The sequence below is a fragment of the Pleurodeles waltl genome, chromosome 5 (genome assembly GCF_031143425.1).
Source record: "Pleurodeles waltl isolate 20211129_DDA chromosome 5, aPleWal1.hap1.20221129, whole genome shotgun sequence".
Lineage (NCBI taxonomy): Eukaryota > Metazoa > Chordata > Amphibia > Caudata > Salamandridae > Pleurodeles > Pleurodeles waltl.
The window spans coordinates 1648026115-1648053289 of record NC_090444.1 but is presented as its reverse complement, the minus strand read 5'-3'; the positions used below and the strand labels follow the sequence as shown (position 1 = coordinate 1648053289).

Here is a 27175-nt window from a genome sequence, read left to right as displayed (position 1 = left end):
ACGGCAGTTCACTGATGAAGAAAGGGACACTCTTGAGGCAGACCTTCCAGACGAGGAATTGTTGGCGGCCCTACGAGGCTTACAATCGGGTAAAGCTCCGGGCCCTAACGGACTGCTGATTGAAATGTACAAGGGGTTGGCCAGTGTTATAGTAAAGCCGATGTTGTCCATGTTGAGGGAATCCTATGAACTAGGGAGCCTGCCGGAAATCAGGGGACCACAACAGTAGTAGTGCTGCATAAGGAGGGCAGGCCACCGACAGAATGAAGCTCCTGCAGACCGATCTCTTTATTGAATATGGAGGTCAAAGTATTGGCCAGGGCTCTAGCGTCCAGACTCCAGGGGATGGTTATCTCACTTATCCATCCCAATCAGTCAGGCTTTATGCACAATAGAAGCACAAGGCTTAATCTTCATTGACTGTATGGTGTGCTCCATATGACGGCGGATTCACCAGCAAAGCAGGCGGTCATAATGGCACTAGATGCTAGGATGGCCTTCGATTCCCTTGAGTGGAACTACTTATTTGCCACTCTGGAGCGGTTTGGGCCCCACTTCCTGGGTGAAGCTCCTGTACAACTCTCCCATGGCCAGGGTATGAGTGAATAGAGTGGTATTTCGAAGCTTTAGGCTGTGGAGGGGCACTGTCAAGGTTCCCCCTGACCCCATGCTCTTTGCCCTGGCACTGGAGACACTCGCGGCTTGGGTCCATTGTGACTCACTGGTGCTGGGGATTAGGGCCCCAAGATGGTTGGGAGGAGCATGATGTTCTTATATATATCGGACACAGCCCTTTCTGACTATTGGCAGGCTCATGCAGATCTTTGGAATTTTTTTAGATCATTCTGGATTCAGTATCAACTGGTCCAAATCTGTTGTTTATCCTCTTTCAGGTGGGAGGTCCAGATTGCTACGTGATTGTGTGAATCAGTTTTGAAAAGCAGGGCTTTAAGTATTTGGGAATTTACATCACGCGGGATCCTGGGGAATGCCAACGCAAAAATATATCCCCCCAAGTGGAGAGACTTTGTGGTGATGTCGCTCACTGGCGGGGGCTCCCTTAGACCTTAATGGGGAGAGCGGCCCTGTATAAAATGATCAGCCTGCCCTGGCTTCTGTATATTCTACAGAATACGCCCTACAGGAACCCTATGGAGGTCTTTCGGAGCATTGACAAAGAGGTCCGCTGCTCGTTTTGGAAAGGGGGTGCCCAGGTTTGCCCTGGCCAAGTTACAAAACAAAGGGCCAGATGTATCAAAGGGTTTTACCCATTCTGTGTCTATGGGAAAATGTGTTGGTACATATGGCCCAAAGTCTATGATGGGGGCTTGGCGATCTCAGACATTAGAAAGTACTACTGAGCTGCACACCTTTTGATAATTAATGGCTGGATCTTTGCAGATCAACAGGATCCAGCCTATCGGCTGGACAGGAGTACAATGGGCAGGGACAGCCCAGAGGCCATACTGGGTGATGCCGGGTACCGGAGAGATTCCATCCTCAGCACATATTGACAGTGGTCCAGGTATAGAAGAGGCAAACGCAGTTCTCGTCTGGTGGGGGAGGTTAACTGAACTAAGAGATTAGGGCCCTGCAGGGGTTCAAAGAGTGGGAACTGATAGGTATCAAACACCTGGGAGACGTATCAAGGGGACCTGCCATTATCAGCTTCAAGGAGCTCCGTCGAGACTTTGGCCTGAGAGACTGAATATTTTAGATATCTCCGGATATGCAGCGCGCTCAGGAGACATATTACAGAGGGTGAGCTATTGCCTGAATTTTCCAAGTTGGAAGACAGGATACTCACAGAGCCCATTCCTGCCAAAGGGATTTCAGTGAATTACAATAGATTGCTCAACAGTGCGCCTGACCTGTTTGGGGGTCTGAAGGAGGCATGGTCCACAGACCTGGGTGCTCTAGAAGATGAGGAGTGGGAGGAGGCGATACGGCAGCCCTGGGAGATTACAATAAGAGAGTGCTTTTGACTGATGCAACTTTGAATACTCCATAGATCATACTATGCTCGCACCCTTTTACATAAAATAGGGAGATTGGAATCGTCACTGTGTCTGAGGGGCTGCTCTTAAGCATGGGGATGCCCCCTAATACAGGAGTACTAGTCTGAACTAATTCAGGTGATGTCCCAGGTCGCTGTGTTGGAGATCCCTATGGAAGCTAAGGTATTATTGCTAGGGGTTCAGAGGGACGTTCCATGGCCAAGACATCAGAGAATTTGGTTGAAACTGGCCCTGGGACTCGTAAAGCGTAATATAGTGAGAGCCTAGGGTAAGAGGGAGGTTCCTGGTGTGATAGAATGGTAAAGGGATTTAGATTGGTGCCAGAGAGCGGAGTGTGTGATTTATAAGGGGAGGGGCTGCCAAACGAAGTGGGAGAAGGTGTGGGGGGTGTGGATGGCCTACAGCTGTTGGACACATAATAGATGCACTGGAGGGGGGGAGGAGGGGAAAAGGACAGACTTTCCTGGGTTTTACATGTATAATGTTTGGCAGTAAAAGAGCCACTGTAACTGGTTGACAGGTGGATATGTCTACTATCCATGCTATTGAGTCGTGGAAATGTGATGTATGCAACAAATTGTATTGTTATAATTGTGTACCCTCTTTGTTCAATAAAAAGAATTATAAAAAAAATCCTTCCCAAACATAACTTTGTGTTTGATGCCATTCCTCTGGGTTATGACTAAAACATCAGCATATATCTAAAAGAAATGTTGTAGTTTTTTCTTCGGTTGTCCAGAGGGAAGATCCTAACAAGGAAAAAAAAAACCGTGACAGACTATTAAGAAAAGAATGCAAACTGTCTGGGGCTCAAAAGGGGATCACAAATGTTTACTTGATGTTCTAAGTTTACCTTTAAGTATCTCTAGGTTAAATATCTTGGGAAGTATACTAAACGATGGTAAAACCATACCCTTAAATTGTCTCTATAGTGGCTGGAGGTGGTTTGTATTGTTTTAAATAAATCCTGATTTCTTCCTGCATCTCCCTGTTGTATCAATTTAATATTGCACATGCACACATGGAACTCAAGATTAAATATCATGGCATGACAGTTAGAGAATAGAATATATATAGTACGCTCTCTAAGGCAACAGGGGACACAAAGAAGCCTTTTGAACAAGTGTGGGGTGGGAACTTGCCAAACTGGAGAATGAGCATAACTGGCTAATATCAATTAACGTGTTGTATTCGATATCCAATTTGGCCACACTTGGGAAGAACTACTTTTACACTGTCTATAGGATCTAGTGGACACAAAAACAGCTTTCTAAATTCAGGTAAGGTGTATGTGACCTATGTCTGAAATGATGCACCCCAATGGCGATACGTTTGTCAAAATTCCGGAGTACGTTCAGAAACTGGTTGGGAGAATTGTAATTGTATTTATATTGTGTTTAATACCCCTAACGAGGCATCAAAGCACTTTTCGGCGAGTAGCATGCTACTCCGGATCCGAAAAGGATTAGTGGTGAATTAGTATAGGGAGGTATGATTTAATTTGAGTGGGAGAAGTTAGTCTGTTAGTTGGAATGAACAGAATAATGGAGGTATAGAGGAGGAAGAATCCAGACGTGTTAATTGGGAGATCATAGTAGCAAGAGGAGCTTTGGGATGAATAAAGGAAAGATGGAGGAGGGAAGAGTCTGTAGAAAGGGATTGGGGGGATCATAGTAGTAAACTGAGGTTTGGGGTGAGCGGGGGTGGGAGTTTGGGGGGGTGTAGAGGCGAGAAGATTCTAGGAAGGGTTATTTTGGAGATCACAGTAATTGAATGGGCTTAGAATGAGTCAGAGGGTGGAGCTATAGGATAGATTGATAGAGGCATAGGGTTGATGGTGAGACAGTAAAGTTTAGTTTTTCTCTTGTACAGTAGGACTAAAGTAATACATATATAAATACATGATTACATAGTAAGGGAAGATATGTGTAATGATAGTATCCCCAGTATATCCGCATTACACAGATTAAAAAAATGGATCACCTGATGACATTATTGATATGATTTTTTTGTCCTGATGACACCCTTGCAAGATTTCAATAGGGTTGAAATGTGGACAGTTGTACTTGGGATTGTCTGGTGCATAATGAAATTGGAAACAGGTATCTGTGACAAATGAACGGGCTGTTTTGGAATTTACAGACATCCTGCTTATGTATATGCATCACTGTATATATATTGCATAATATCACACACTTGAGCACTGTGCCGTCTGCACCTTTTAGATTTATTGTAATTGTTAAACGATACTTATTGTTGAAAAATAAACGCTGATTGATGATTGGTAAAAAGAGGCAGAGTCATATTGACTACACACTAAATGAGTCAGACTGAAACATTTTGTTTTTCTATAGTGTATACCCCGGTTCCGCATACGGGCAGAAGGCTAGGCTCTGTATTTTAGGTATATTAACAAGGTGCACATCTCTGACTTACAGGTAGCACATATTTCCTAGCCTGCATTAACGCTAAAATTTATTTAAAATGCCTAGAAGCAAAGCATTATGGGTGGGGTCTTATGCAGTCATCCACTCATGAAAAACAGCTTTCAATATAGCGATGTCCAGGAATTCTAGAAAGGTAAGATACTTAATCAGATAACTAGAACAAAATTACAAGGTGTTGCATGTTGGCCCCAATGATGATAAAGGCACATACCTGGATGACAGCATGTGGAACAATGTGTGACTTTCTTCAAAGCCTTAGCCGAATTTCTGCCATTTTGAAACTGTTCAGCCCAATGATCAAACCTAAAAAAACATCATTCATATATATCAAGACAAGCAATACTTATTGCATCGGGTACTCCGCATTATTCCTTCAATTTTGGCCTGATGGAAATTATTTACAGAAGACGTGGGTTATGTAATCAGTATTTAATTTTTAATATGTTCATGTTGCTGCACTTTTGAATCTTCATTAGCAGTGGGTTTTACCTTAGTCATAAATCTAATTTAAAAAGCTAACTAATTATATTTTGCAATAAATTATAACCCAAGTAATGACTTGCTTGGTAAGGCAAAAGAAGTGTAAGATCTATTGTTTAACTTCTAGTTAGTGTAACTGGTAAAGGGAGATTCAAGAGCAGCTTAAATGCAACTGTGAGAGTAAGAGCGCAAGAAGTGACGTGCTTACGCCCAGGCAAAGAAAATCTCAAGAACATGAGACAGGACATGCAAGCGAGCACAATGAAGCAAAAGATGCAGAAATCTTTAGAAAAGCAAACTGCAAGAGGTTGAATACCATACAGCACATCAGTGTAGGGGGTGTGAGTTAGCATATGCATCTAATTCTAAATGAAAAACCTGCCACTTGTACATTAAAGAAACCTGAGCTGTTTGTTTCATATGATCACATTGATCAAATCAAAAACGTAAAGCTGACTTACACATTTACCTTTGTAATATACTCTGCCCGTTCAGCATCTTAATTAGCTTTAAAACATGATCTTTCCCAACTCCTGGAATGCCCTTCGGAAAAAAAGAAAGTTTGCATATCAGAAGCCTCATCACTTAAGTAACTACTGAAGTGGCAAACAGGAAAGATTACTAGCCACTGCCACTCTTGGTGCATCAGTTACTTTCACATATGCAAATAAGGATATTGTTGCCCTTTATAAGGATGGAGAAAGTCCCCTGCCACAGCAGCTATATGAAGACAGGAGCTCATGAATGATGGATGATTGAAATAAAATTTATAGAGCTCAGCAGCTGCTTCAAACAAAGCGTCGCGTCGAGTGGGCTAAGATAGAAAGCAAGACTGAACTAGTCACATCTCATGGAAGAGAAAAGTCTAAGTGTGCCTTAAAAATGCTTTCTATGGGGACAGACCAAAGATAGTCAGGTAGAGCTGTCCAGAGCCGAGGGGCAAGAAAGGAGTAAGACTTATCTCCTGCTATACTTTTGTCCACTTTAGGAATACATAGCAAATTTAGATTGGCAGAGTGCAAGGCCCTGGGGAGACAGTATCTAATAACTTAAACTCATGCATTACTCCTTTAACACCTTGGTCCTCGATAATCGCCATTGGGGAACCATTTGCTTTGCATCCACTTCTGTTTCTTCCTCACTCGGATGCACTAGTCAATTAATTTACAGGTAGCCTAGTGCAGTACATGCACATACACAAGAGGCACTTTTCAACATGGACGTAAGCACACAGATCCATCAAGTGCCATTTTAAACCATTACTATAAACAGAACGCACTACGCAAACAAATATAAAAACAAAAAATGACATACCTTTGGAAGATAATCACAGCCAAGAAGAATTGCAATTCCAACTAGAGCATCTCGATCCAGGCCTAATCTTTCTTTAATCAATGCCGTTGTATAGCAATCTACATGTGGGTCCTGAAAGAAAAGAGCATTTTAATTATTTAGTAATTAGCACTTTACCTGCCATTCCATCTAGAAATGTACAATATTAATTATAGTGGCAGAGAGGACCAGGGAAATATTTCAAAACGTCTAGAAAAAAACATGAAAGCCAGACTACCTCCCACTGCAGCATGAGCTCCTACTGCACGGAACTAGAACCAAAAGCACACCTGTACTGTCCAAACGAGATTGTGATACAAGAGTAGAGTCCTGGGGATAAGTAAAAGTGGATACAATTTATAGTCAGTTCACTATTATTTTCCTAATCTCGAAAAAGGCCACAGGTTCAACCAAAAGGCTTCTGATGAACATTCTTCACTTGTTGACTTGTTTTAGCATCTTCATGCTAACTGCAGGATGTAGCTGTTATGAGCTGCAGACCACATGTAAGCCTGAGGGCGTGGATAAAGCACGCTAGACTGCGGTAGTCTGGAAAATGTCTTTTATTGAGGATAGAAGATGTAGTAGGACTCTTCTGTCTCCCTGGTTCACAGGTCGTCCCCCGGGAAGTGCATGTGGAGAGAAGAGAATATAGCAGTAAGTGTACTTGCTACTGATATCTATTTAGTCTCCGTGTTCTCTCTTTATCTTCCCTGACTCACTGGTCTGCTTAAGGTTATTGTATTCAGATCGTTTTAGATTAGTATGTGTTTAACCCTTCTGTCTCTCAGTGCTTCAACTCCTGTCCTTTCTGTCTTGTACATTCCTTTAGTGCTCAACCGGACCTGTGCGTGACTTGGCTGATCTACTATTGGTGACTGTGCTCTATGGTGACTAGTGGTGAGTATTTTAGTCCCCCCCCCTCTTTTGTATTCTCCTCTTGTACTTGTCCGTTTCTCTTTTCCAACACCCTCCCCTCCCCAGTGCTCGTGTTTGTTATGTTTCCTTGTTTTGTCCTTCCCCCTCCCGCCTTTCCATGCTTTCCGACCCCCGCCCTCCTCCGCTCTCTGTCTCTCACTCTCACTCTTGGTCAGGGACGTAGTCCCACACACCTGAATGGCCACGCTTCTCCTGAAGCATGGCGGGATGCTGCCACTCGTCCTCCCGGTTGCCTGGAACAGGGTCTCCTGACGCTCGTCTTCCGTCTTCGGCGCTTGGATGGGACCGTTGTCTTCGACTCTCTGGCGGGTTCCGCTCCTGGGCTTCCGCGTTCACCTCTCTGTTGCTGGGCGTCTCCTCCTTCACGAAAGGGTTCCCAGCTATTCCCTTGTCTCCTGTTTGCTCCTCCACAGCTCTGAACGGCGTAGGAGTATGCTGTGGTGATTTTGAACATCCAGCGCCCCGCCACTGCTGATCCTTCCACCAATCACGGGCAGGGAGCTTCAGACCACCAGGGGCAGCGTCAGCAAAAGCGAGAGCCGAGTGCGGGAGAGCAGGTTCCAGCCCGTCACACCACACTTCTGAGTATTTTGTAAAAGCAGTGTCCAAACATTATACACTTCAAACCAGGCCACTGAAACCTGGAAATGGAGATCGACGAAGGTCAAAAAAAGTTCAGAGTGGCTAAGGCTAGTTCCTAGCAACTGTCAAGTGTGGTTAATAGGAAAACCAGAGGCCAATGCTGGCCTCGGACCCAACTGACTTATTTCAATCAATCAATGATCAGAAGAAAGTGTACTTCATGTCTATCATCATCTTTCAGCACTTTTCCAGGCATCCAGGTTGAGGTCTGGCAGGTAAGAACCAATTAAGGGTTTTGGCATGACCTAACATTTCAGCCCAAGGCAATTGTCTCTGGATTCTAGGGGATTGTTAACACAAGCAGTAAAGGATTACAGGGGCCAGGGTTCAGTGTAGTGGTCACAAACTGCTTTAACAGAAAAGGTTTGAAGATAATTCTCTTCCCGACCCCCCAAACCCTCACCAGTGGGCAACTTTTGTTTCATGGTTGGAACAAAGGGTAAAAGGACTACCATTATGCTCAGACCTTCATAAAGAGCTTGATAACCACCTATAATTCTGTTAAAAGCCACCTAGTCACAGACAGGTGTACTTTACACACAACGCACCACACACAATAAGGAAGGGAACTGTAATGTAATGCCCAGTTAGCGCACTCCCAGAAGGCTTTTTGCCTCTGCACCTGTAAAATACCTCAGGGTTCAATCATTTGCGTGGAGCCACGCCCCCATGCAAATGAGGGGGCACCCCCCTTAAGCTTGTGCTAGCGTGATCTGTGTCACAGAAGCATCAAAAGCGTTTGTGTGCCCTTCGGTAATAGCAAAGTGACCCGGCGCCCATAAAGCAGATGCACATGTACCTTGAGCCCGGAGGGTGCTTTCAGTCATCCGAACCCTGGTGCCTAATGTGGAACTGATATTTCATTATTGCCTATATCTAAGCATTTTACATTTTTGCATTATTTTCCCATCTCTGTAATGCAGTTAAACAGACCAGTTCGTTATTTTATACATGTTTACTATATTCTAATGTCCATGCTGCAGTTGAGCAGTCAAGGTTGGAGGTGGGCATACATTTGAATAAATGTGCTGATCTGATTGTAAGATCCAGGAGTGCCAGCGAGCTATTTCAAAACGAATGTACCCATAAGTAATGTGTGCAGATACTTGTCGCAGAAACAGTCAGACGGGGCTGGTACTCTGGATCCCACATTACTGCCAGAATTCGACCTGTCCAACAACAGCCACTGTTTGCTGTATGGCAACACAAGTCATGATGGAAACTGAAAGACAAGCCTGTGCAACTTGAGTAGGAGGGTGGAGGGTCACTGCTGATGTTTCGATATTGACCGCTAATCTGATGGCAGCAGCACCACCCACAAACCAGATCAGAGTCAAACACTGAGCCTAAAGATGCTTTCCTGAATTGCAACAGGACAAAGTAAGTGCAATACCTGACAACTGAAAGCAGGTGGATGTGAGTGAGGGAACGCACGATAATTGTCTTTGATAACATTTTAGAATAGGTTTTTGGATCACACCAACAAAATCACAGTGAGGCCAGTGGGGACACGAATAGAGATAAATTATATCTTGCAAGGATCACATTTCTAAATGATGCTCCCCAGAAACATTGTAGGGAAGGGAATAGGTCACCAAGCCCTAATCTCAGAAACAGACAAGTTCCTGGATACATATTTTTCTTATCAGATAAAGTTAAATAATGAATTGCAATCATAACATAAGTGATTTGATTATTTATTTCAATAGAAAGCTATGTACAACAGTGTGAGCTAAAATCTTTCAAGACATTATTCTGCTTCATAGGTCCATACATTTCAGGTATGAATGTACAAAGCCAGACCCAGAAAGGTGATGTACAATTAGGAGAGTGAACAATACATGGCCACCATTTAACACTGGTAAATGTTTGGGCATACATTTATTAGGGTGGAGTTCTGTGATAGTTTGTTCAGACATCACAATGCCCTAACAATATTCGAATCATGGTAGAGAGAAGGGTCCTCATTTCATGCCAGTGTGGATATGGGCAGCTCATGGACTTCACAGCTATCTGAAGTAGACAAAATGTTTCATTGAAAATGTCCTTACAAGCTGCTAAATATCGTAGGACTGACAACAAGCAGGATTTTCTAGTACCACCCACGTAGAACAAAATGCAATACACAAACCTACCACCAGAGGCCTTCACCTCTCCTATATTTCAGTACAGAGCTCTCTACCACAGTGGCGGAGATCTATGTACAGCTAAGTGTACTACTGCATAGGAAAAGAGGCGGGAGAAGGGAAATGGTGAGAAAATGGGGAACTGTCTGGCTATCTATGTACTGTACCAATGTAGCGGGCACTTTGCAGATAGTACAGACAACCCTTATTGGTACAGATGACCCTTATTGGAAGGCAGAGGCTTAAAGTAATAACGCTACATGCTCTCTTTTGTGGTAGTGTTGGTAAGCAGTTTAGGCCTCTCAGAGGTTAGTGCTAACCATTTGTTTGACACACACAGAGTCAATAAATGGGGGGACGTACAAGAAGAAACTCAAGACCAATTTAGAAAAATAACACTTATTTTTATATATTTTTTAACACTGCACTGTATTTGCACAGTAATGCAGTAATGTAATCCTAGGGAGAAAAATATACACTGCATATGGTCACTTTTCAATGCCTTACAGGACTTTCTTACTGAACTTAAGGTAAGTAGGGGTCGAGGTCCAGGCCAGCATCAACAGATCACCTTGGTCAGCTCTGGAGCGTCTGGGTGTAGAGGTGTTTCGGCGTCATGTGCCCCATTCAAGTCAATGGGAAACGGTCCGGATGAAAAGAGGCTGCAAGCAGGGACTGGGGGACCAGTTGGTTGAACCCACAGGGGGGCTCAGGTCTCAAGGGTCTCTGGCACTCAGGGACACCGTTGGTTCATTAGTACGCTGGTTCTGGGATTTGTGTGCAGTGGTGCTTTGTTTGAAAGGGACATGCCGTGGGAGGCTCTCACGGTCCGCAGTTTCCTGCAGAAAGAGACTGCTGGTAAGGAATGGGGGTTGGGAGCACTCGCCCAAACCCTAAGGGAGGCTCAGTCCTAGAGGCTCTTTGGACCCCGTTGGCACCATCAGTTTACTTGGAGTCTGGCTGTGAGGCTCGGGTGCAGTGGTGTTTTTCAGAATCAGGTTGCGGTGTTCAGAAGCTTACTCTGTGTATCGGTGACCTGGTGGAGAGAAGAAAACATGCAGCAAGGCCACTCTCAATGCTGGCCTTCTGGATCCTGATGTCCCTTGACGGTAGGTATGTCTCTGTGCTGTTGGAGTTCGGAGTGGACCACCAACAAGCCATGGTTGCTCTAAGGGGTCCAATACCCCCGGATAGGTGCAGGGAGGCTCCAGGAGGTGTCAGCACTGGGACTTCAGTGAAGTGTGGGGCTGTCCTCCTGAACTCTAAACAAATGTCTTGTTGTTCCCTAGGTGGATCTGATGGCCAACGGGACAGAGAACCAGACTTTGCAAGCAGTGCATGCATATGCAGGGAAGCAGATCTTCTGCTCCAAGGGAGATCGTTCCCGGTTGTTAAGATGCTAGGCAGTCCTCCAGGGGTTTGAGGAGGTTGTCCAGCTTTTTGTGAAGTTGGTCCCAGCAATTGTCAAAGTGCAAGCAGCCTGGCAGCGTTGGGCACCAATCTTTGGTGCAGGTCTTCAGTTCTTGCGCTTTTGCTACTATTTTCTCCCTCAGATCCCAGTGGTCGAAGTCTTGACTTGATCTAGTTTCCTGGTGTCAAGGGGCCACCTAAATTCCTAATTTAGAGGTGTTAAGGGGAGTGACTGGCAGTAGCCAATGGGCTACTTACCCTTGGTGTCACTATGTACCCTATATGATAACCTCCTGTAGGGAGTGGGCATAACCCTGCCCCAGAGTTCCTAATTCCATCAAAATCAAGATGGTGGTTTCCTTCTTTCATGGGTCACATCAGGCAGCCCACCTCAGGGATGTGACTGGCCTGGTAGTGCACAACACGTCTCCTTGCAAAACTAATTTCCCACATGTCCTAGTGCCAATTGGGCCTCAGGGCAGGAGGTGGCATATCCCAGGTCTGGGGGAAGCCGGGGTCGTATATCAAAGGCAGAAAGGCCTTGATATGCTGTTTCACTAGCCTTCTTGCTGGAGCAGGCGTTGTTCCTGGCCTCCTGAGAGCGTGGGCTCTCACCTGCAGGAGGTCAAAAATGTGTTTGTGGTGGCAGGCTGGACAAGACCAGTCAGCCAGCACACTAGAGGACTAGTAGGTTTTCAGGGGGCACCTTTTGGTGCATGTCATGATAAATCCAATACTAGCATCAGTATGTTTTACACCCCAGTTATCAGAAACAACTTTGGTGTGATAATATCATTCAATGATACTTTAAAAACATATGGAATTTGAGTAATTTCTGTTGGGCCAAAGATACCAAACAGTACTTTATCCCAAACTAGCCCATCAGGAGCTGGAACAGCTGAAATGTTTACAAGGGACAAGTCCCTTTGGACCTTATGTGAGAACGAATAATGCTTTAAAACCTCATCCACCAGTTCAACAGCAGAGCGTTCAGGAGGATGATGACCATCTATCAGCAAGAATAAAACGACAAAACCAACCCAAAGCAGAAAGGCAAGCAGTGTTCATAGGATCCACAGATAGTATACTAGACAAACTAAGTAATTTTGTTTAAGTCAGTTGAAAAGCTTACATGCTCTTGATACATGTGCTGTAGCTGATGCAGAAGAGTTTGAAGAAAAGTAGTCAATGTTGGCAAAGTACCCAAAAACAGCCTGTGCAAAAACCAGAGCTGGTGCAGTACTGGTAAATGTATCCATTGGTGGTTCATAATAAACAATTCCATCAACTTGCATTGAAATAGTATAGCTCTAAATTCTGGACATCTCTTGTCGATGAAGTGGTGACAGGAATCAACAAAAAATAATTTTCCGTCCTCCCCAAGCTCGGGGAAATTAGTTCAACATTGTTGAGTGCTTCTAGAGGTGCATCCTGAATGGTAGTGAGAGGGGTACGGGAAGTATTTTGGAGTCCGCGTGGTCTACTGTGCAGGATCGGCCACATGGTGCAGTTTGAGGCTGTCAACTGAAACAAAGCGGTTTTCTTTAGAACCAGGCAACAGTGGTAGAATAACAGTTTTGGTACAGTGAATTTCCAGGACTGGAACCTGTGCTCGGTATGATGGGCCAAACTCCTCCTTCACAGGTATCTTTTCATGAACCAGATTCCCAAGTTTAGGAATCCATCTTGTGAATGGCGGCAGTTCCCTCATTCCCAAGGTGGTGGCATAGGCAGACTAATTTTCATCACTGAACTGTGTTTCCCGTAAAACAGCGACACGTTCATTTATGTCAAAAGGGGTTTCTGCTGCCACTTCGCCAGGGACATACATACATGACAAAACATGACTTCATAAGGGGGAAGTCCTACCAAAGACCTTCTGGGCAGATTATTTAGTGCCCTCTGGACTCAATACAGGTGATGAAGCCAACTACGACCTGAAGCTAACACTGTTGTATTTCCCTCTGGATGACATGGAGAACTGTAATGCACCTTAACAACCATAATTGCATTGGTGTTCACAAATGCCCTGGAGGCAAAGGCAGGGGCCTGGTTCGAGTGGAATGCTGCGACCGCATATGGCCTGATGAAGACTTGCCAAACTTTAATTACAGTTCAATTGTAAGGCGATCATTGTGGCCAACCTCACAGAAATCTGGAGCATGAATCAACAGCAACTAATATATATATTTGTATGCACCATCTGGTTGTAAGGGACCGCACTGGCACACTGTAGTGGTTTGTTGGAAATTAAGAGGGGTGTCTTCCATGGGCGTTTAATGGTAGACCCTTTTATTTGTTGGCAAATGTCACTACTAAGGACATATTGCTTGGTCTGTTTGTAAAGGCCACCAATAAAGTTTCTGTAGGAGTGAGATAGTAGTAGCCACACCGGCATGGGAAGAAGCAACACCCTCATGAGCTGCTTTGATGAGATGTAATCTCTGGTCTTGGATGGGGAAATTACACGATCTCCAACCCTTGGTATTGTTAAGATGCAATGTTTTGGGCACTTAGGTGGTAGGAATATTTTGCAGGATATGCTTTTGGTAATGGATTGCTGTCAGCCAAAGCTTTCACAGCAGCCAATGTTTCATCATCCATTCTCGTCTGAGAATGAGTAATCGCAGCAACAGAAGCTGCATCTACTGCAGATTTGGCAGCTTCATTAGTCAATGAGATTCATACAATGTGTCTTCCTACATCTTGGTGACCCAATGTATGGACTACATGGGCCCGTGGCAGCTTCTCTATTACATCAGATACCATACCCCACAAGAATTTCTGTTTAATTGAATCTCTGAATCTATTAAGGTGCCTGTAGTGTAACTATTCAAAGGACTGTACACAGTAATACAAATCAAACACAATCAAGGAAGAAAGTTCAGAATCTGTGTGTTCCGGTGCCAAGCTTAGAACCTTAAGCTCTGCATGTTCAGCAGGGCAGTCCCCTAGGGACTGTGTGAAGGTCTGTTGAGGGTGAAATTCACCATCCCCTCATTACTCCACTGACAGCTGTACAAGCCGCGGAGTATTGGTGTTTGGTACCTACAGCTGGTTGCACTGAACCATCAGTGTAAATGTTGATTTGGTAATAGTTAAGAGGCAAGGTGTTAGTTCCGGACTCTAGTTCATATTGCAGTAGTTTTTGGGTCTGATGTTTTGGATTGAAAACATAATTGACATCAGTGGCAGTCAGGGAGGTTCCCGTTGAATCCAACGAGAAGGTAATTGTTAGAAATGAGGTCTCTAGTTTGCAATGGTTTGTACCCTGTCCAAGTAGGGACCCTTACTCTAGTAAGGGTGAGGGAGTCACACAGCTACGATTACCCCTGCTCACCCCCTTCGTAGCCCCTGCTCACCCCCTTCGTAGCTTGACATGAGCAGTCAGGCTTATCTCAGAGGCAATGCATAAAGAATTTGTGTGTATGCACACACACACACACACACACACAGTGAAAACACTACAAAAGTACTCAACACCAGTTTAGAATAATAACCAATATTTATCTGAGTAAAGCAAGACCAAAACAAGTCCAATATGCACAAGCAAAGATACACATTTTTAAATATTAAATCTCAGTAAAGAGCTTAGAAACGTAATAGCTCCAAATAGGGCTTTCCCGAAGTCTTGACGGAGTAATTCCCAACAGTCTGATGACACTCGCGAGGGAGTGCAGGTCAGTCATGGAGTTGCACAGACCCCAGGTACAGTACCTTTTTAAAATGAAGAAAAAGGATGTTGCACGGAGTCGGGGAGGTGCGGCACAGCTGAAGCCTGTATGACGTTGGTTCCTTAATGCTACCAGGGAGGTGTGGCATTGTTTCCTTACTGCGAGGCAGGGGAGGTGAGGTGTCTGGTTCCTTACAGTTGTAGGGAAGGTGATGCAGCGTCGGTTATTGATGATCTGGTAGGGGTCGATGAATCCAGCAGGTCAAGACCCAAGGCATCAACTTCACAGTGTTGCAATCACACCACCAGGCCACAGGTGCTGCGGTGCGCTCAGAGATCACGGACACAGCACTCGGGCCTCACGTTGTGGTGGGACTTTGGAGGTAATGCAGCGGCATCAGGCCTGCAGTGTCGGTCATGGTCTTTGCACTCACTGGGGACTGCTTTGTAAAAGGACAGTCACAACCCTATTCAGGTGCAAGTGTCAGCTCCTCCCACCACCTACGCCCAGGAAGACCCATCAGGATATGCAGGGCACATCTCGGCTCCCTTTGTGTGACTTTCTAGAGTGAATTCACAGACAGTCCAACTGCCATCCTGACCTATACATGTATTCCACAGATGGGCAGAGCCATAGAATGGTTAAGTGAGATTTTCAAACTTACAATTTAAAAAACAACTTCACCAAAAGATGTATTTTTAAATTGTGAGTTCAGAGACACCAAACTCCAAATATTTATCTGCTTCCAATGGGAAATTATACTTGAAAGAAATTTCAAGGCAATCCCCATGTTAACCTATGGGAGAGATAGGCTTTGCAATAGTGAAAAATGAACTTGGCAGTATTTCACTATCAGTACATGTCCTACCTTTTAATTACACTGCACCCTGCCCATAGTACTACCTTGGTCCTACCTGAGGGGTGAATTACGTATAGTAAAAGGGAAGGTATGGGCCTGGCAAATGGATGCACTTGCCAGGTTGAAATGGCAGTTTAAAGCTGCAGACACTGCAGTAGCAGGTCTGAGACATGTTTACAGGGCTACTCATGTGGGTGGGACAATCAGTGCTGTAGGCCAACTAGTAGAATTTGATTTACAGGCCCTGGGTAAACACTGTGCACTATACTAGGGACCTACTAGCAAATCAAATATGCTAATCATGGATAAACCAATCACCAGGGGGCGTGGCTTGCCGGCCAAGATTGTGGGTGCATGCTGAGTGAGCTCCGTGGTGGCACCCTAATTATCCGTAATTTATATGGACTTAGGGAGCCGATCAGCACACGCACCTATTCGAAAACAGGATCCCCCTGGAGCTGGAGGAGCTGATCGGGCTGATCGGGCGGACCGGGGGAGCGGCAGGAGCGCCGCGGAGCTGCCGGCCCGTGTGGGGGAGGCAGAAGGTGTGGCCTGCCGTAAAAAGGCTGCACGCACGGGGTCTGTGGCGGTCGGGCCCGCGCAGCAATGCCGCCAAGCCCAGAGGAGGCAGGAGAGACAGCAGAGGCGGGGAGTGCACCCAGGACGGGAGCTGTCGCCAGGCCCGGAGCTGAGCGCCGAAGCGCAAAGGTCAACAGGTTGGGTGAGAGCCGATGCCCCGTTCAGCTGCACAAAGACTGTCAAGCACTATTGCGGCTCTCAGTTGACTGCGCGCGCGGGGCCTATGGCATTCGGGCTCCCACGGCGGTGTCACCAGGCCCGGATTAGGCGGGGTGACGGCCCTGGGCTCTGCGAGTCGTGGCGGCCTGCCGAACATTGATTTGGCTCTCGCCATGGGAAACAGAGAATGCGACCGAGGCGAGAGCTGTGCGCTGGAGCGCAGAGGATGACAGGTGGGGAAAAAGCCACTGCCCTGTCAGCCGGCCCTCCACCCCCCAAATCTTTTTTCAGCTGCACAGAGACTGCCTGGCACTATTGCAGCTTACCCCTAGGAGAGGCCAGTCGGTGAATTCCCTCGTGAATCTGGACAACGCGAGAGGGGTGGCTGCTCGTGCTGGTGCGCCTTGACTGCCGTACTGGGCTTGCAAGCGGGCCTCCTACACCTCTTGTGCACGGTACCTCACGGCCATCCACGCTTGTGAACTGAGTTAATGCACGGTGTTCCCCTGGACCACACAATGGCAGGAGCGTGCCGCCTCCGCTCTGGGATGGGGGCCAGACTGCAGGCGCCACGGTCGGAGGCCCTACCTCTGGATGGCAATAAACCGGATGCTGTGCCTGCGGCTGTAGAGCGCCTAGGCACCTCCCTAGACCAGGTTCGGACCTCGTTGGAGGGCAAAATCGATAAGGTGGCTAGTGACTTCACCCTCCTGCACGGAGACCACCGCACACTAGCAGATAAAACCCGCACACTAGAAGGCCAACTTCAGGACTTAACACCCAAGACGGACCGGCAAGAGGCTTTGTTGCAAAACGTACTGGACCGGATAGGGATATTAGAGCACCGTGTAGAAGATGCAGAAGGACGTACCAGAAGGAACAACATCAGAGTAATAGGCCTACCATCAGGCGTGGAGAGCCCAGATGCGGCCGCCTATGCTGAAACCTGGCTTCGGGAGCTGGTCTTGGAGAGCTCATTGACTCCCTTCTTTTCAGTTGAACGAGCCCATGGAGTTCCTATCAGGGCACGTCCACCAGGTGCTGGGCCATGCCCTTTCCTCCTCCGGCTCTTGCATTACGCAGACAGAGACATCATCCTGCGAGCAGTGAGAACACTCCCCACAATCCGAGTGAACAGCAATACGGTTATGATATTCTCGGACTACACCATTGCCGTACAAAGAGAGCACGCTTCTTTCTTGCCAATAAAGCACAAACTCTGTGCCCTTAATTTGTCATACTCCTCTCTCTTCCCAGAACAGGCTGCGCGTAGTAGCTGATGATAAAACACACTTCTTTGGCACACCAGAGGCGGCTTGGGACTGGCTGGAATCCTCAGATCTGATCAGTCAACGAGACCCCCCGACATAGACAAACCAGTGGCACAGGACATACAACCACGTAAACGGAGACATCGTAAAAGGTGGGTGGCTACCCTGGGAGAGGTGCGACATACTCCCGACCTGGAACAAATTATACAAGAGCACCGATATGCACTACAAATTGCAGCAGCCATCAGTATCCTTTCAGTTGCCTCAGATGGAGAGGCGGAACTCACTAACTCTAATGGGAAAGAGGGCTCTTCCCCCGAGACGTCCTCTTAACTTGGGTCATCCATCCATCCAGCGTTGACACCTCAGACAGCTGACTAATAGAACTCTGATTCTACCAAATTGTCATGCAATTGACTGTTAGTCAGTGGTAATGCTAAATGAACTATTTGAGTAGTCGCACACTGATGCACCTCAACTCTAAACCTGGTATACATGTGCTGTCTTGCTTGCGGCCGCGCGGGTGATCAGACGCTGCTGGCACCGACCCTGATGCTTCTGACGGCGGGTCGCTAACCCTTGGGCGGCGTGCTGCCCTATGTCCCCCACTCTACATGTTACACTCTGCAACTGTTGGCTCCCCGCGCTTATGCTGGTCTAGGGTTGCGTCCGGGTTCTTGCCACACATCACTCACTTCGCCTACCCCAATCTCCCACTAGAGGGGTCCTTTCCCTTGCATTTGTTACGCCAAATAGGCGTATTGCTTAGTTTGGGCAGATACCAGTTGTCCCTCTGCTCTAATGGTATTCGCTCATGTTACCTCTAGAACAGTTGCTTGTCCTAAGTTGTTTGTGTTTCTCTTTGTATGGCGCCTGCGTTTGCCGTGCCCACCGCCCCATGGGGGTCTAGCTGCTGGTTATATGAAACTCCCTGTCTCTGGGGTTGGGGTTCTGGGACCTACTACTGTAGATCTACCTACTGATCCACCATAAACCCTTTCAATTTCCTCACATGGAATGTGCGAGGCATACACACGCCAGAATGCAGATATTACATATACGCATATCTTAAAAGGCATTTAATTCATGTAGCGTTTTTACAGGAGACCCACCTTGCGCAACCTGAGGCGGCTAGATTACAACGGAGCTGGTGCGGACAGCTTTATACGACAGGTTTCTCCTCTTATGGCAGAGGGGATTAAACCAGGCACCCCCTTTGTGGCTGAAGATCATATTATAGATGCGCTGGGGCTATATGTACTGGTGCTCGGACGCCTCGCTGGGCGTGCATTGGTGTTGGGGTCTATATATGCTCCGAACACAGATCAAGTCTCATTCTTCCACACGTTATCCAGCCTCCTTTCTCACTGGAGTGACCTCCCCTGGCTATTAGGGGGCAACTTTAATTGCGTCCTGGACCCCTATCTAGATCGCTCTTTCCTGCCGCTACCCACTGCACCTACAGTTGCAACTGCACACGCGCTACGTAGCTGGCTCCAGCGCTGGCATTTATTAGATGTGTGGGCCCAGCATCATTCTAATACTAAGGTTTACTCGCTCTTCTCTGCCCCACATCAACTACATGTCCACCTTGACAGGATAATATGTACCACTAACTTATAGCCCCCTGGGGTCCAACTATTTGGGCTGCACTCACTCAGATCACAATCCACAGCTTCTACAACTGGGAAGGGACGTATCTCCTTCAAGCATCCCCATTTGGTGAATCCCCCGGAGCTCGTAGAAGACGCAGCATTTAGAGCATTGCTAGACAAGGCGATTTCTGAATATTTTGAACACAATATGGGTATGGCATCTTACGGACTTTTTGAATGGGAAGCATTTAAGGTCTTCATCAGAGGTCATTGTATGGGCACGCAGTGGAACCTGCACAGGTCTATTGAGAGCGACTTGACTAAAGTGGAGAAGTCCCTGATGAAATATGAGCGGAAAACTTTGCAACACGCCTCAGCCTCTCAACAGCTAGCAAATGCCAGAGGAGAACGGATTTCCTTACTAGAGAGATTGCGGTTTTAAACTATGCAGCTCATTTGGCCCACAAGCATGCCACGGCCAACCGATCGGGCAAATTGTTGGCCTGGCTTATTCGCCAAGATCAAGAGGTCCTATTATGGAACTCCATTCGGCAATGGGGAACATGCTCCACACTCCTCAAGAAATCCACTCTGAACTTACTCAGCATTATCAGACGCTTTATCGCTCCATGGTGACAGCAGATCCAGCAGAAAGTACTGACTTTTTCTCATTGATTGCCGTACCCTAACTGACAGATGACCAACGAGAATAGCTGGAAGCGCCCCTGATATTATCTAAAGTGCAAGATAGTATACGAGTCTTATCCACAGACAAACCTCCAGGTCCGGACGGTCTCCCATCCAACTTTTACAAGACTTTCTCCGCAACACTTGCGCCTCGCCTTCTCTGTCTTTATAAGGAAGCACTACAAGGGGCATCCCTGCCAGCTTTGCAGCGTGAGGCGCTGCTGCGGTCGCTCCCTAAGCCTGGCAAAGATCCATCGGAACCGGAACTGGGCTCCTACAGGCCACTAGCGATAATCAATACGGACTACAAAATTTTGGCCAAGGCTCTGGCAATGCGATTGGCGCCTCTGGTCCCGCAACTGGTGCACCCGGACCAGAACAGCTTTGTGCCAGAGCGGGACACTTCGCACAATATCAGGCGCATATTTAGGGTCATGAAATACTCAACGCAGGACTGGCCTCATGTAGGATGTCTAGTACTCGATCTGGAGAAAGCCTTTGACTCCTTGGAATGGTCTTACCTGTTCGAGTCGCTGCATCGATTTGGTATTGGCCCACATTTCCTACGCATGGTGAGGCTGCTGTATACCCGGCCCTGTCCAGTGTCAAAGTTGGCACAATCATCTCTGAACCGATAGAGGTGGCTAGAGGTACTTGACAGGGCTGCCCCCTTCCTCCGCTACTGTTTTCTCTGGCAATGGAGCCTCTGGCTGTGGAACTCCGCAGGGCCAGAGAAGCCTACACACACCATATCATTATATGTAGACGATCTTCTTTTGTATTTCAGAGACATTTATAACGTCCCTCCGGAAACTGCAGTTATTCTGTAACAATTCGACACCCTCTCCGTCTTGAGCATTAATTGGGCGAAATCGTGCCCCTTCCCCTTTGATCCAGAACTACCAGATCCAGGCCTGCGACTTTCTGGAACTGATGTCCCCTGGCAACCCAGGACGTTCCGCCATCTGGGTATACAGGTATTTCACAAGGAGAAGGACCTTCACTATGGCAAACTTCGAAAGGCAGTGTAATCTATTCGCTCTCTGATGACCTTCTGGCAAACACTGCCGCTCTCAGTAGCCGGAAGAATCGCCCTCCTGAAGATGGTAGTGCTTCCTCGCCTCTTATATTACTTCTCCAATTTGCCCTACTATGTCCAGGCTGGCTTCTTCCCTGGTGGGCCTTCAGCTTGCTGACACTGCAACCAGTTCCCCACGTTGGACACTGACGTGGATTCTGCACCTCTTCGACCCCATTACGACTGTGCGGTCACCTGTAGAGCTACTAATAAATGTGGCTGACCGTTGTTACCGTAGGTTTCTGTACCTCACAAGTGACACCATTCCATACGCACCGGCTTTGGCACTGCTAGGTACGCAGCGTGGCGCACAGCTCACGACCGTCGCTGAACTGGGGCCTTGGCACGCAGCTGATCTACACACCCTGGGTGATCTTTACAACGAGAGTGGACTCATTCTGTTTATTGAGCTGTCGGCAGAGATGGGACTACCGTCGTGGCAGTTTCTGCTGTACAACTCATTGCTGATGGGGCTATTGTGCAGATATCTGAACCCTCAACACACTTACTAGTGCAATACATACAAGTTATGGGGAAGGGTAGACACCCGATACGGTGGTTCACTGACGCGCTTAGAATGCACACGCTATATACCCACACTGCTTTGCGCGCCAGCTGGCAGGGCGATCTGGCTGAACCTTTTACTGAAGCTGCATGGCCAGTGGCACTCTCCAGCCATACTAATGTCCCCCGCAATTCCAGATTCTGCCTTATTCAATTTTATATTCTTCAAAGAGCCTACCTCACGCCAGCCCGCATTAACAAATACTTTAATCGTGAAGACCACGCTTGCCCCTGCTGTAACCTAATAGGGGCAGACATTCTTCACATGCTATGGTCTTGCCCTTCCTTAAACATTTATTGGCATGGAGTCACATCATCCCTAACGATATGCACATCACGCCCACCGTTGACAGATTGGGGTCCTGTCCCCTGGGTCTCTTTCAGAGAAATAAAAAGCAAAAAGCTTCCACAAGATTCCTGCACCTGGGACTTCTGACAGCCATGCGCTTCATCACTAAGAGATGGAAAGCCACTTAGCCTCCATCAGTACTATCCTGGGAACGCTCCTTTCTGATATGGGCGGAGGCAGAGGGGGTTTGTAAGGAAATGCTTCCTTGGCATGGTTACCCCCTTACTTTTTGCCTTTGCTGATGTTAAGTTTTGATTGAAAGTGTGCTGGGACCCTGCTAACCAGGCCCCAGCACCAGTGTTCTTTCCCTAAACTGTCCCTTTGCTTCCACAATTGACAAAGCCTTGGCACTCAGATAAGTCCCTTGTAACTGGTACCCCTGGTACCAAGGGCCCTGATGCCAGGGAAGGTCTCTAAGGGCTGCAGCATGTCTTATGCCACCCTGGGTACCCCTTACTCTGCACATGCACACTGCCTCACAGCTTGTGTGTGCTGGTGGGGAGAAAATGACTAAGTTGACATGGCACTCCCCTCAGGGTGCCATGACCTCAACCCACTGCCAGTGGCATAGGTAAGTCACCCCTCTAGCAGGCCTTACAGCCCTAAGGCAGGGTGCACTATACAACAGGTGAGGGCATATGTGCATCAGCACTATGCCCCTACAGTGTCTAAGCAAAACCTTAGACAGAAGGGGGTTATTCTAACTTTGGAGGAGTGTTAATCCGTCCCAAAAGTGACGGTAAAGTGACGGATATACCACCAGCCGTATTACGAGTTCCATAGGATATAATGGACTCGTAATACGGCTGGTGGTAAATCCGTCACTTTTCCGTCACTTTTGGGACGGATTAACACCTCCTCCAAAGTTAGAATAACCCCCTAAGTGCAGGGTAGCCATAAGAGTATATGGTCTGGGAGTTTGTCAAACACAAACTCCACATTTCCATAATGGCTACACTGAAATCTGGGAAGTTTGGTATCAAATTTCCCAGCACAATAAATGCAGACTGTTGCCAGTGTGGAAGTTATTTTAACATGCACCCAGAGGGCATTTTAGAGATGCTCCATGAATACCAATCCGACTTCTAGTGTGGGGCTGACCAGTTTCTGCCAGCCTGCCACAACCAGATGAGTTGCTGGCCACATGGGGAGAGTGCCTTTGTCACTCTGTGGCCAGGAACAATGCCTGCACTCTGTGGAGGTGCTTCACACCTCCCCCTGCAGGAACTGTAACACCTGGCAGTGAGCCTCAAAGGCTCACCCCCTTTGTTACAGTGCCCCAGGGCATCCCAGCTAGTGGAGATCCCTGCCCCCCGGCCACTGCCCCCACTTTTGCCGGCAAGGCTGGAGGAGATAATTAGAAAAACAAGGAGGAGTCACCCACCAGTCAGGACAACCCCTAAGGTGCCCTCTGCCTTTAGAAATCCTCCATCTTAGTTTTGGAGGATTCCCCAAGAGGATTAGGTATGTGCCCCCCTCCCCACAGGGAGGAGGCACAAAGAGGGTGTAGCCACCCTCCAGGACAGTAGCCAGTGGCTACTGTCCTCTCAGACCTAAACACACTCCTAAATCTAGTATTTAGGGGCACCCAAGAACCCAGGAAATCAGATTTCTGCAACCTGAACTAAAGAAGAAAGACAGCTGACCTACAAGCCTGCAGAGACGACAACTGCTTTGGCCCCAGCCCTACCAGCCTGTCTCCTGACTCGAAAACCCGCAACCAGTGACACATCCAACAGGGACCAGCGACCTCTGAAGCCTCAGAGGACTACCATGACCCCCCAGGACCAAGAAACTCCTGTGAGCAGCGGCTCTGCTCAACAACTTGCAACAAACGTGCAACTTTTCTTCAACTTCAAAGACCTCACTCTTCCCGACGGAAGCGTGAGACTTCACACTCTGCACCCGATGCCCCCGGCTCGAGATCCAGAGAACCAACACCACAGGGAGGACTCCCCGGCAACTGCGACCCCGTAAGTAGCCCGAGACGGCCCCCCTGGAAACCCACAGCAACACCTGCAGAGAGAATCCAGAGGCTCCACCTGACCGCGACTGCTTGTAACAAGGGACCCAACGCCTGGACCAAGCACTGAACCCGCAGCCCCCAGGACCTGAAGGAACCAAACCTCAATGCAAGAGTGACCCCCAGGCGAACCTCTGCCTAGCCCAGGTGGTGGCTGGCCCGAGAAGCCCCCACCCCCGCCTGTGCCTGCCTGCACCGCTAGAGTGACCCCCGGGTCCCTCCACTGAAACCTATCCAAAACCAGACGCCTGCTTTGCACACTGCACCCGTCCACCCCTGTGCCGCTGATGGTGTGTTTTGTGTGCCTACATGTGTCCCCCCTAGTGCTCTACAAAACCCCCCTGGTCTGCCCCCCGAGGACGCGGGTACTTACCTGCTGGCAGACTGGACCCGGAGCACCCCTGTTCCCCATAGGCGCCTATGTGTTTTGGGCACCTCTTTGACCTCTGCACCTGACTGGCCTTGAGCTGCTGGTGTGGTAACTTTGGGGTTGCCTTGAACACCCAACGGTGGGCTGCCTATGCCCAGGAACTGAGACTTGTAAGTGTCTTACTTACCTCACAATCTAACCATTACTTACCTCCCTCGGGAACTGATGATTTTTGCACTGTGTCCACTTTTAAAATAGCTTATTGCCATTTTGACAAAAACTGTATATGATATTGCTCTAATTCAAAGTTCCTAACTTACCTGTGTGGAGTACCTTGCGTTTTATGTATTTACTTCAAATCTTGAACTTGTGGTTCTAAAAATAAATTAAGAAAATATATTTTTCTATATAAAAACTATTGGCCTGAAGTAAAATCTTTGAGTGTGTGTTCCTGATTTATTGCCTGTGTGCGTACAACAAATGCTAAACACTACCCTCTGATAAGCCTACTGCTCGACCACACTACCACAAAATAGAGCATTAGAATTATCTAATTTTGCCACTATCTTACCTCTAAGAGGAACCATTGGACTCTGTGCACACTATTTCTTACTTTGATATAGTATATACAGAGCCAACTTCCTACAGGGTTACACTACGACATATAGATGCTATAGGTGTGCGTAAATATCCCCGGTTTGCTAGCTGGGACAAGATGCTGACCCATTTACACAAATCTGAACATGGCATAGACACTGAAGACGCAGTTGCACATAACACGGGACTAGTGCTGGATTAGTCAACTCATATGCTACAATTGCTACCAGGACCATTAACAGCATATTTTCCCACATAGACCCCTCACGGTCAAACCAAACTGATAATAATCCATTTAACTTTTGTGCCTATGACCCAGGTGGAGATACAATTATCCAGACACAATGGGAGGCCCCTGGGCTGTGGAGTTGGTGGACATTGAAACTGGGCTCTAAGTTTAGTTATCTGTTTTTCTTGTTTCATATAATTCTCTTTATTATAATTGCTGAATTTTATTAGTGGCTTTCTGAGCGAGAGACTTAGCTTACTCCAGAATTGAGTAGACATTTGGTTTTCTGGAGGTAGTTTACCTAATGTATTGAGCTACAATTAACACGATGCTGATTTCAAGTGCATTTTCCGCTATTTGTCAATCCAATATTACTGTGCAACTAGCTAACATAACTATTCCTTTATAAAACCAAACACAATTCGTTGATTCTCTCACAGGGAGTTCAAGTGTATAGATGATGTACTTACTATATGTGTCTACAGAATGTCACTGCCAGATGTGTCTGTATTAAAAACATCTACATGGAATAAATAAAACCAATAAAAAGATTTTTTTTAAATGGATAAACCAATCACCAATACCATTTAGACAGAGAGCACTTGAACTTTAACACTGGTCAGCAGAAATGGTAAAGTGTCCAGAGTCATAAAGCTAGCAAAAATGAATTCAGCACATGATCAAGAACAGGAGATCAGAAGCCAAAAAGACAGGGGAAACCACACAAAGAGCTGACAGGTCTAACAGTAATGCTTTTGCATTCAGAACGCTTGCTTTTGTAGCAGCCTTTAGGGCTGGTATCAGAGTAACGACAATAATAAGTTTCCCTTGGACAAGTGGCCTCTCCTTGATGATTGCCATCTGGACTGCAGTCGGTATTTTTTCTGTTGGTGGAAAATGTTGTGCTGCACTGGAGTACAAGTGTGATTTGTATACTTAGGGTACCATATCACCCTGATTAAATGTGACATAGGTGAACTCAATGGCATCAGGAATTACCAAGTTTGCTTTGTTGTCACGTGTGCAAGTGTTTTGTATCACACATGTCAATCTGAGGTGCTCTAAGAATCTGTGTATGTTGTGGTGTCCAATGTTTGCTTGGGAAATCTGGACGTATTAAGTTACACATTGCATATTCTGCAATATAGGTTGTGCCAAAATTGAAGAAACCCCATAATGACTGTAATTGCATGATAGTATTTGGTGGTTGTAGTTGTGCGCATTTCTCGAGAAATTGTGGGGCTAGGCTCTTACCCTCCCTTGATAATTCGTATCCTCAGTATATGGCATTAAGGGCCTGATTTAGATCTCGGTGGATGGAATACTCCATCACAAATGTGACGGATATCCCATCCACTGTATTACGATTCCCGTAGGATATAATGGGATCGTAATATGGCGGGCAGAATATCGTCACATTTGTGATAGAGTATTCCCCATCGCCAAAATCAAACTCAGGCCCTAAGAAGAGCAATCTTTGTTTTCTTGAAATTTAATTTTTAGCCCTGTGAGGCAAATCCCAATACAATGTGATCCACCCTGGCTAAGTGTTTGTTGAGGTTGTCATCTGTGAGATAGATGCCATCCACATAGGACAAAAACATATCAATATCATGCAATATTGATGTCACATGGGCACGGTACAAGCCTGTGCTGTTCTTATACCCATGAGAGAGCCTACAAATTTTCTTTGAGAGCCGAGCACTGCTAAGGCCCTTAAGCCCCTACTTTCAGGTGCTAGATTTTG

At 46.8% G+C, this 27175-nt stretch overlaps 1 protein-coding gene across 1 annotated transcript in view; it reads right to left on the bottom strand.

The window, feature by feature from the left end:
- Positions 1–27175, bottom strand: part of GEN1 (GEN1 Holliday junction 5' flap endonuclease) — a 172255-nt gene that overhangs the window by 75786 nt on the left and 69294 nt on the right. The window contains exons 5-7 of the mRNA XM_069235973.1: positions 6260–6370; positions 5415–5488; positions 4677–4768 (exon numbers count right to left, since the gene is read on the bottom strand). Coding sequence (XP_069092074.1) covers positions 4677–4768; positions 5415–5488; positions 6260–6370 — 277 coding nt within the window. The remainder of the gene's footprint in view (positions 1–4676; positions 4769–5414; positions 5489–6259; positions 6371–27175) is intronic.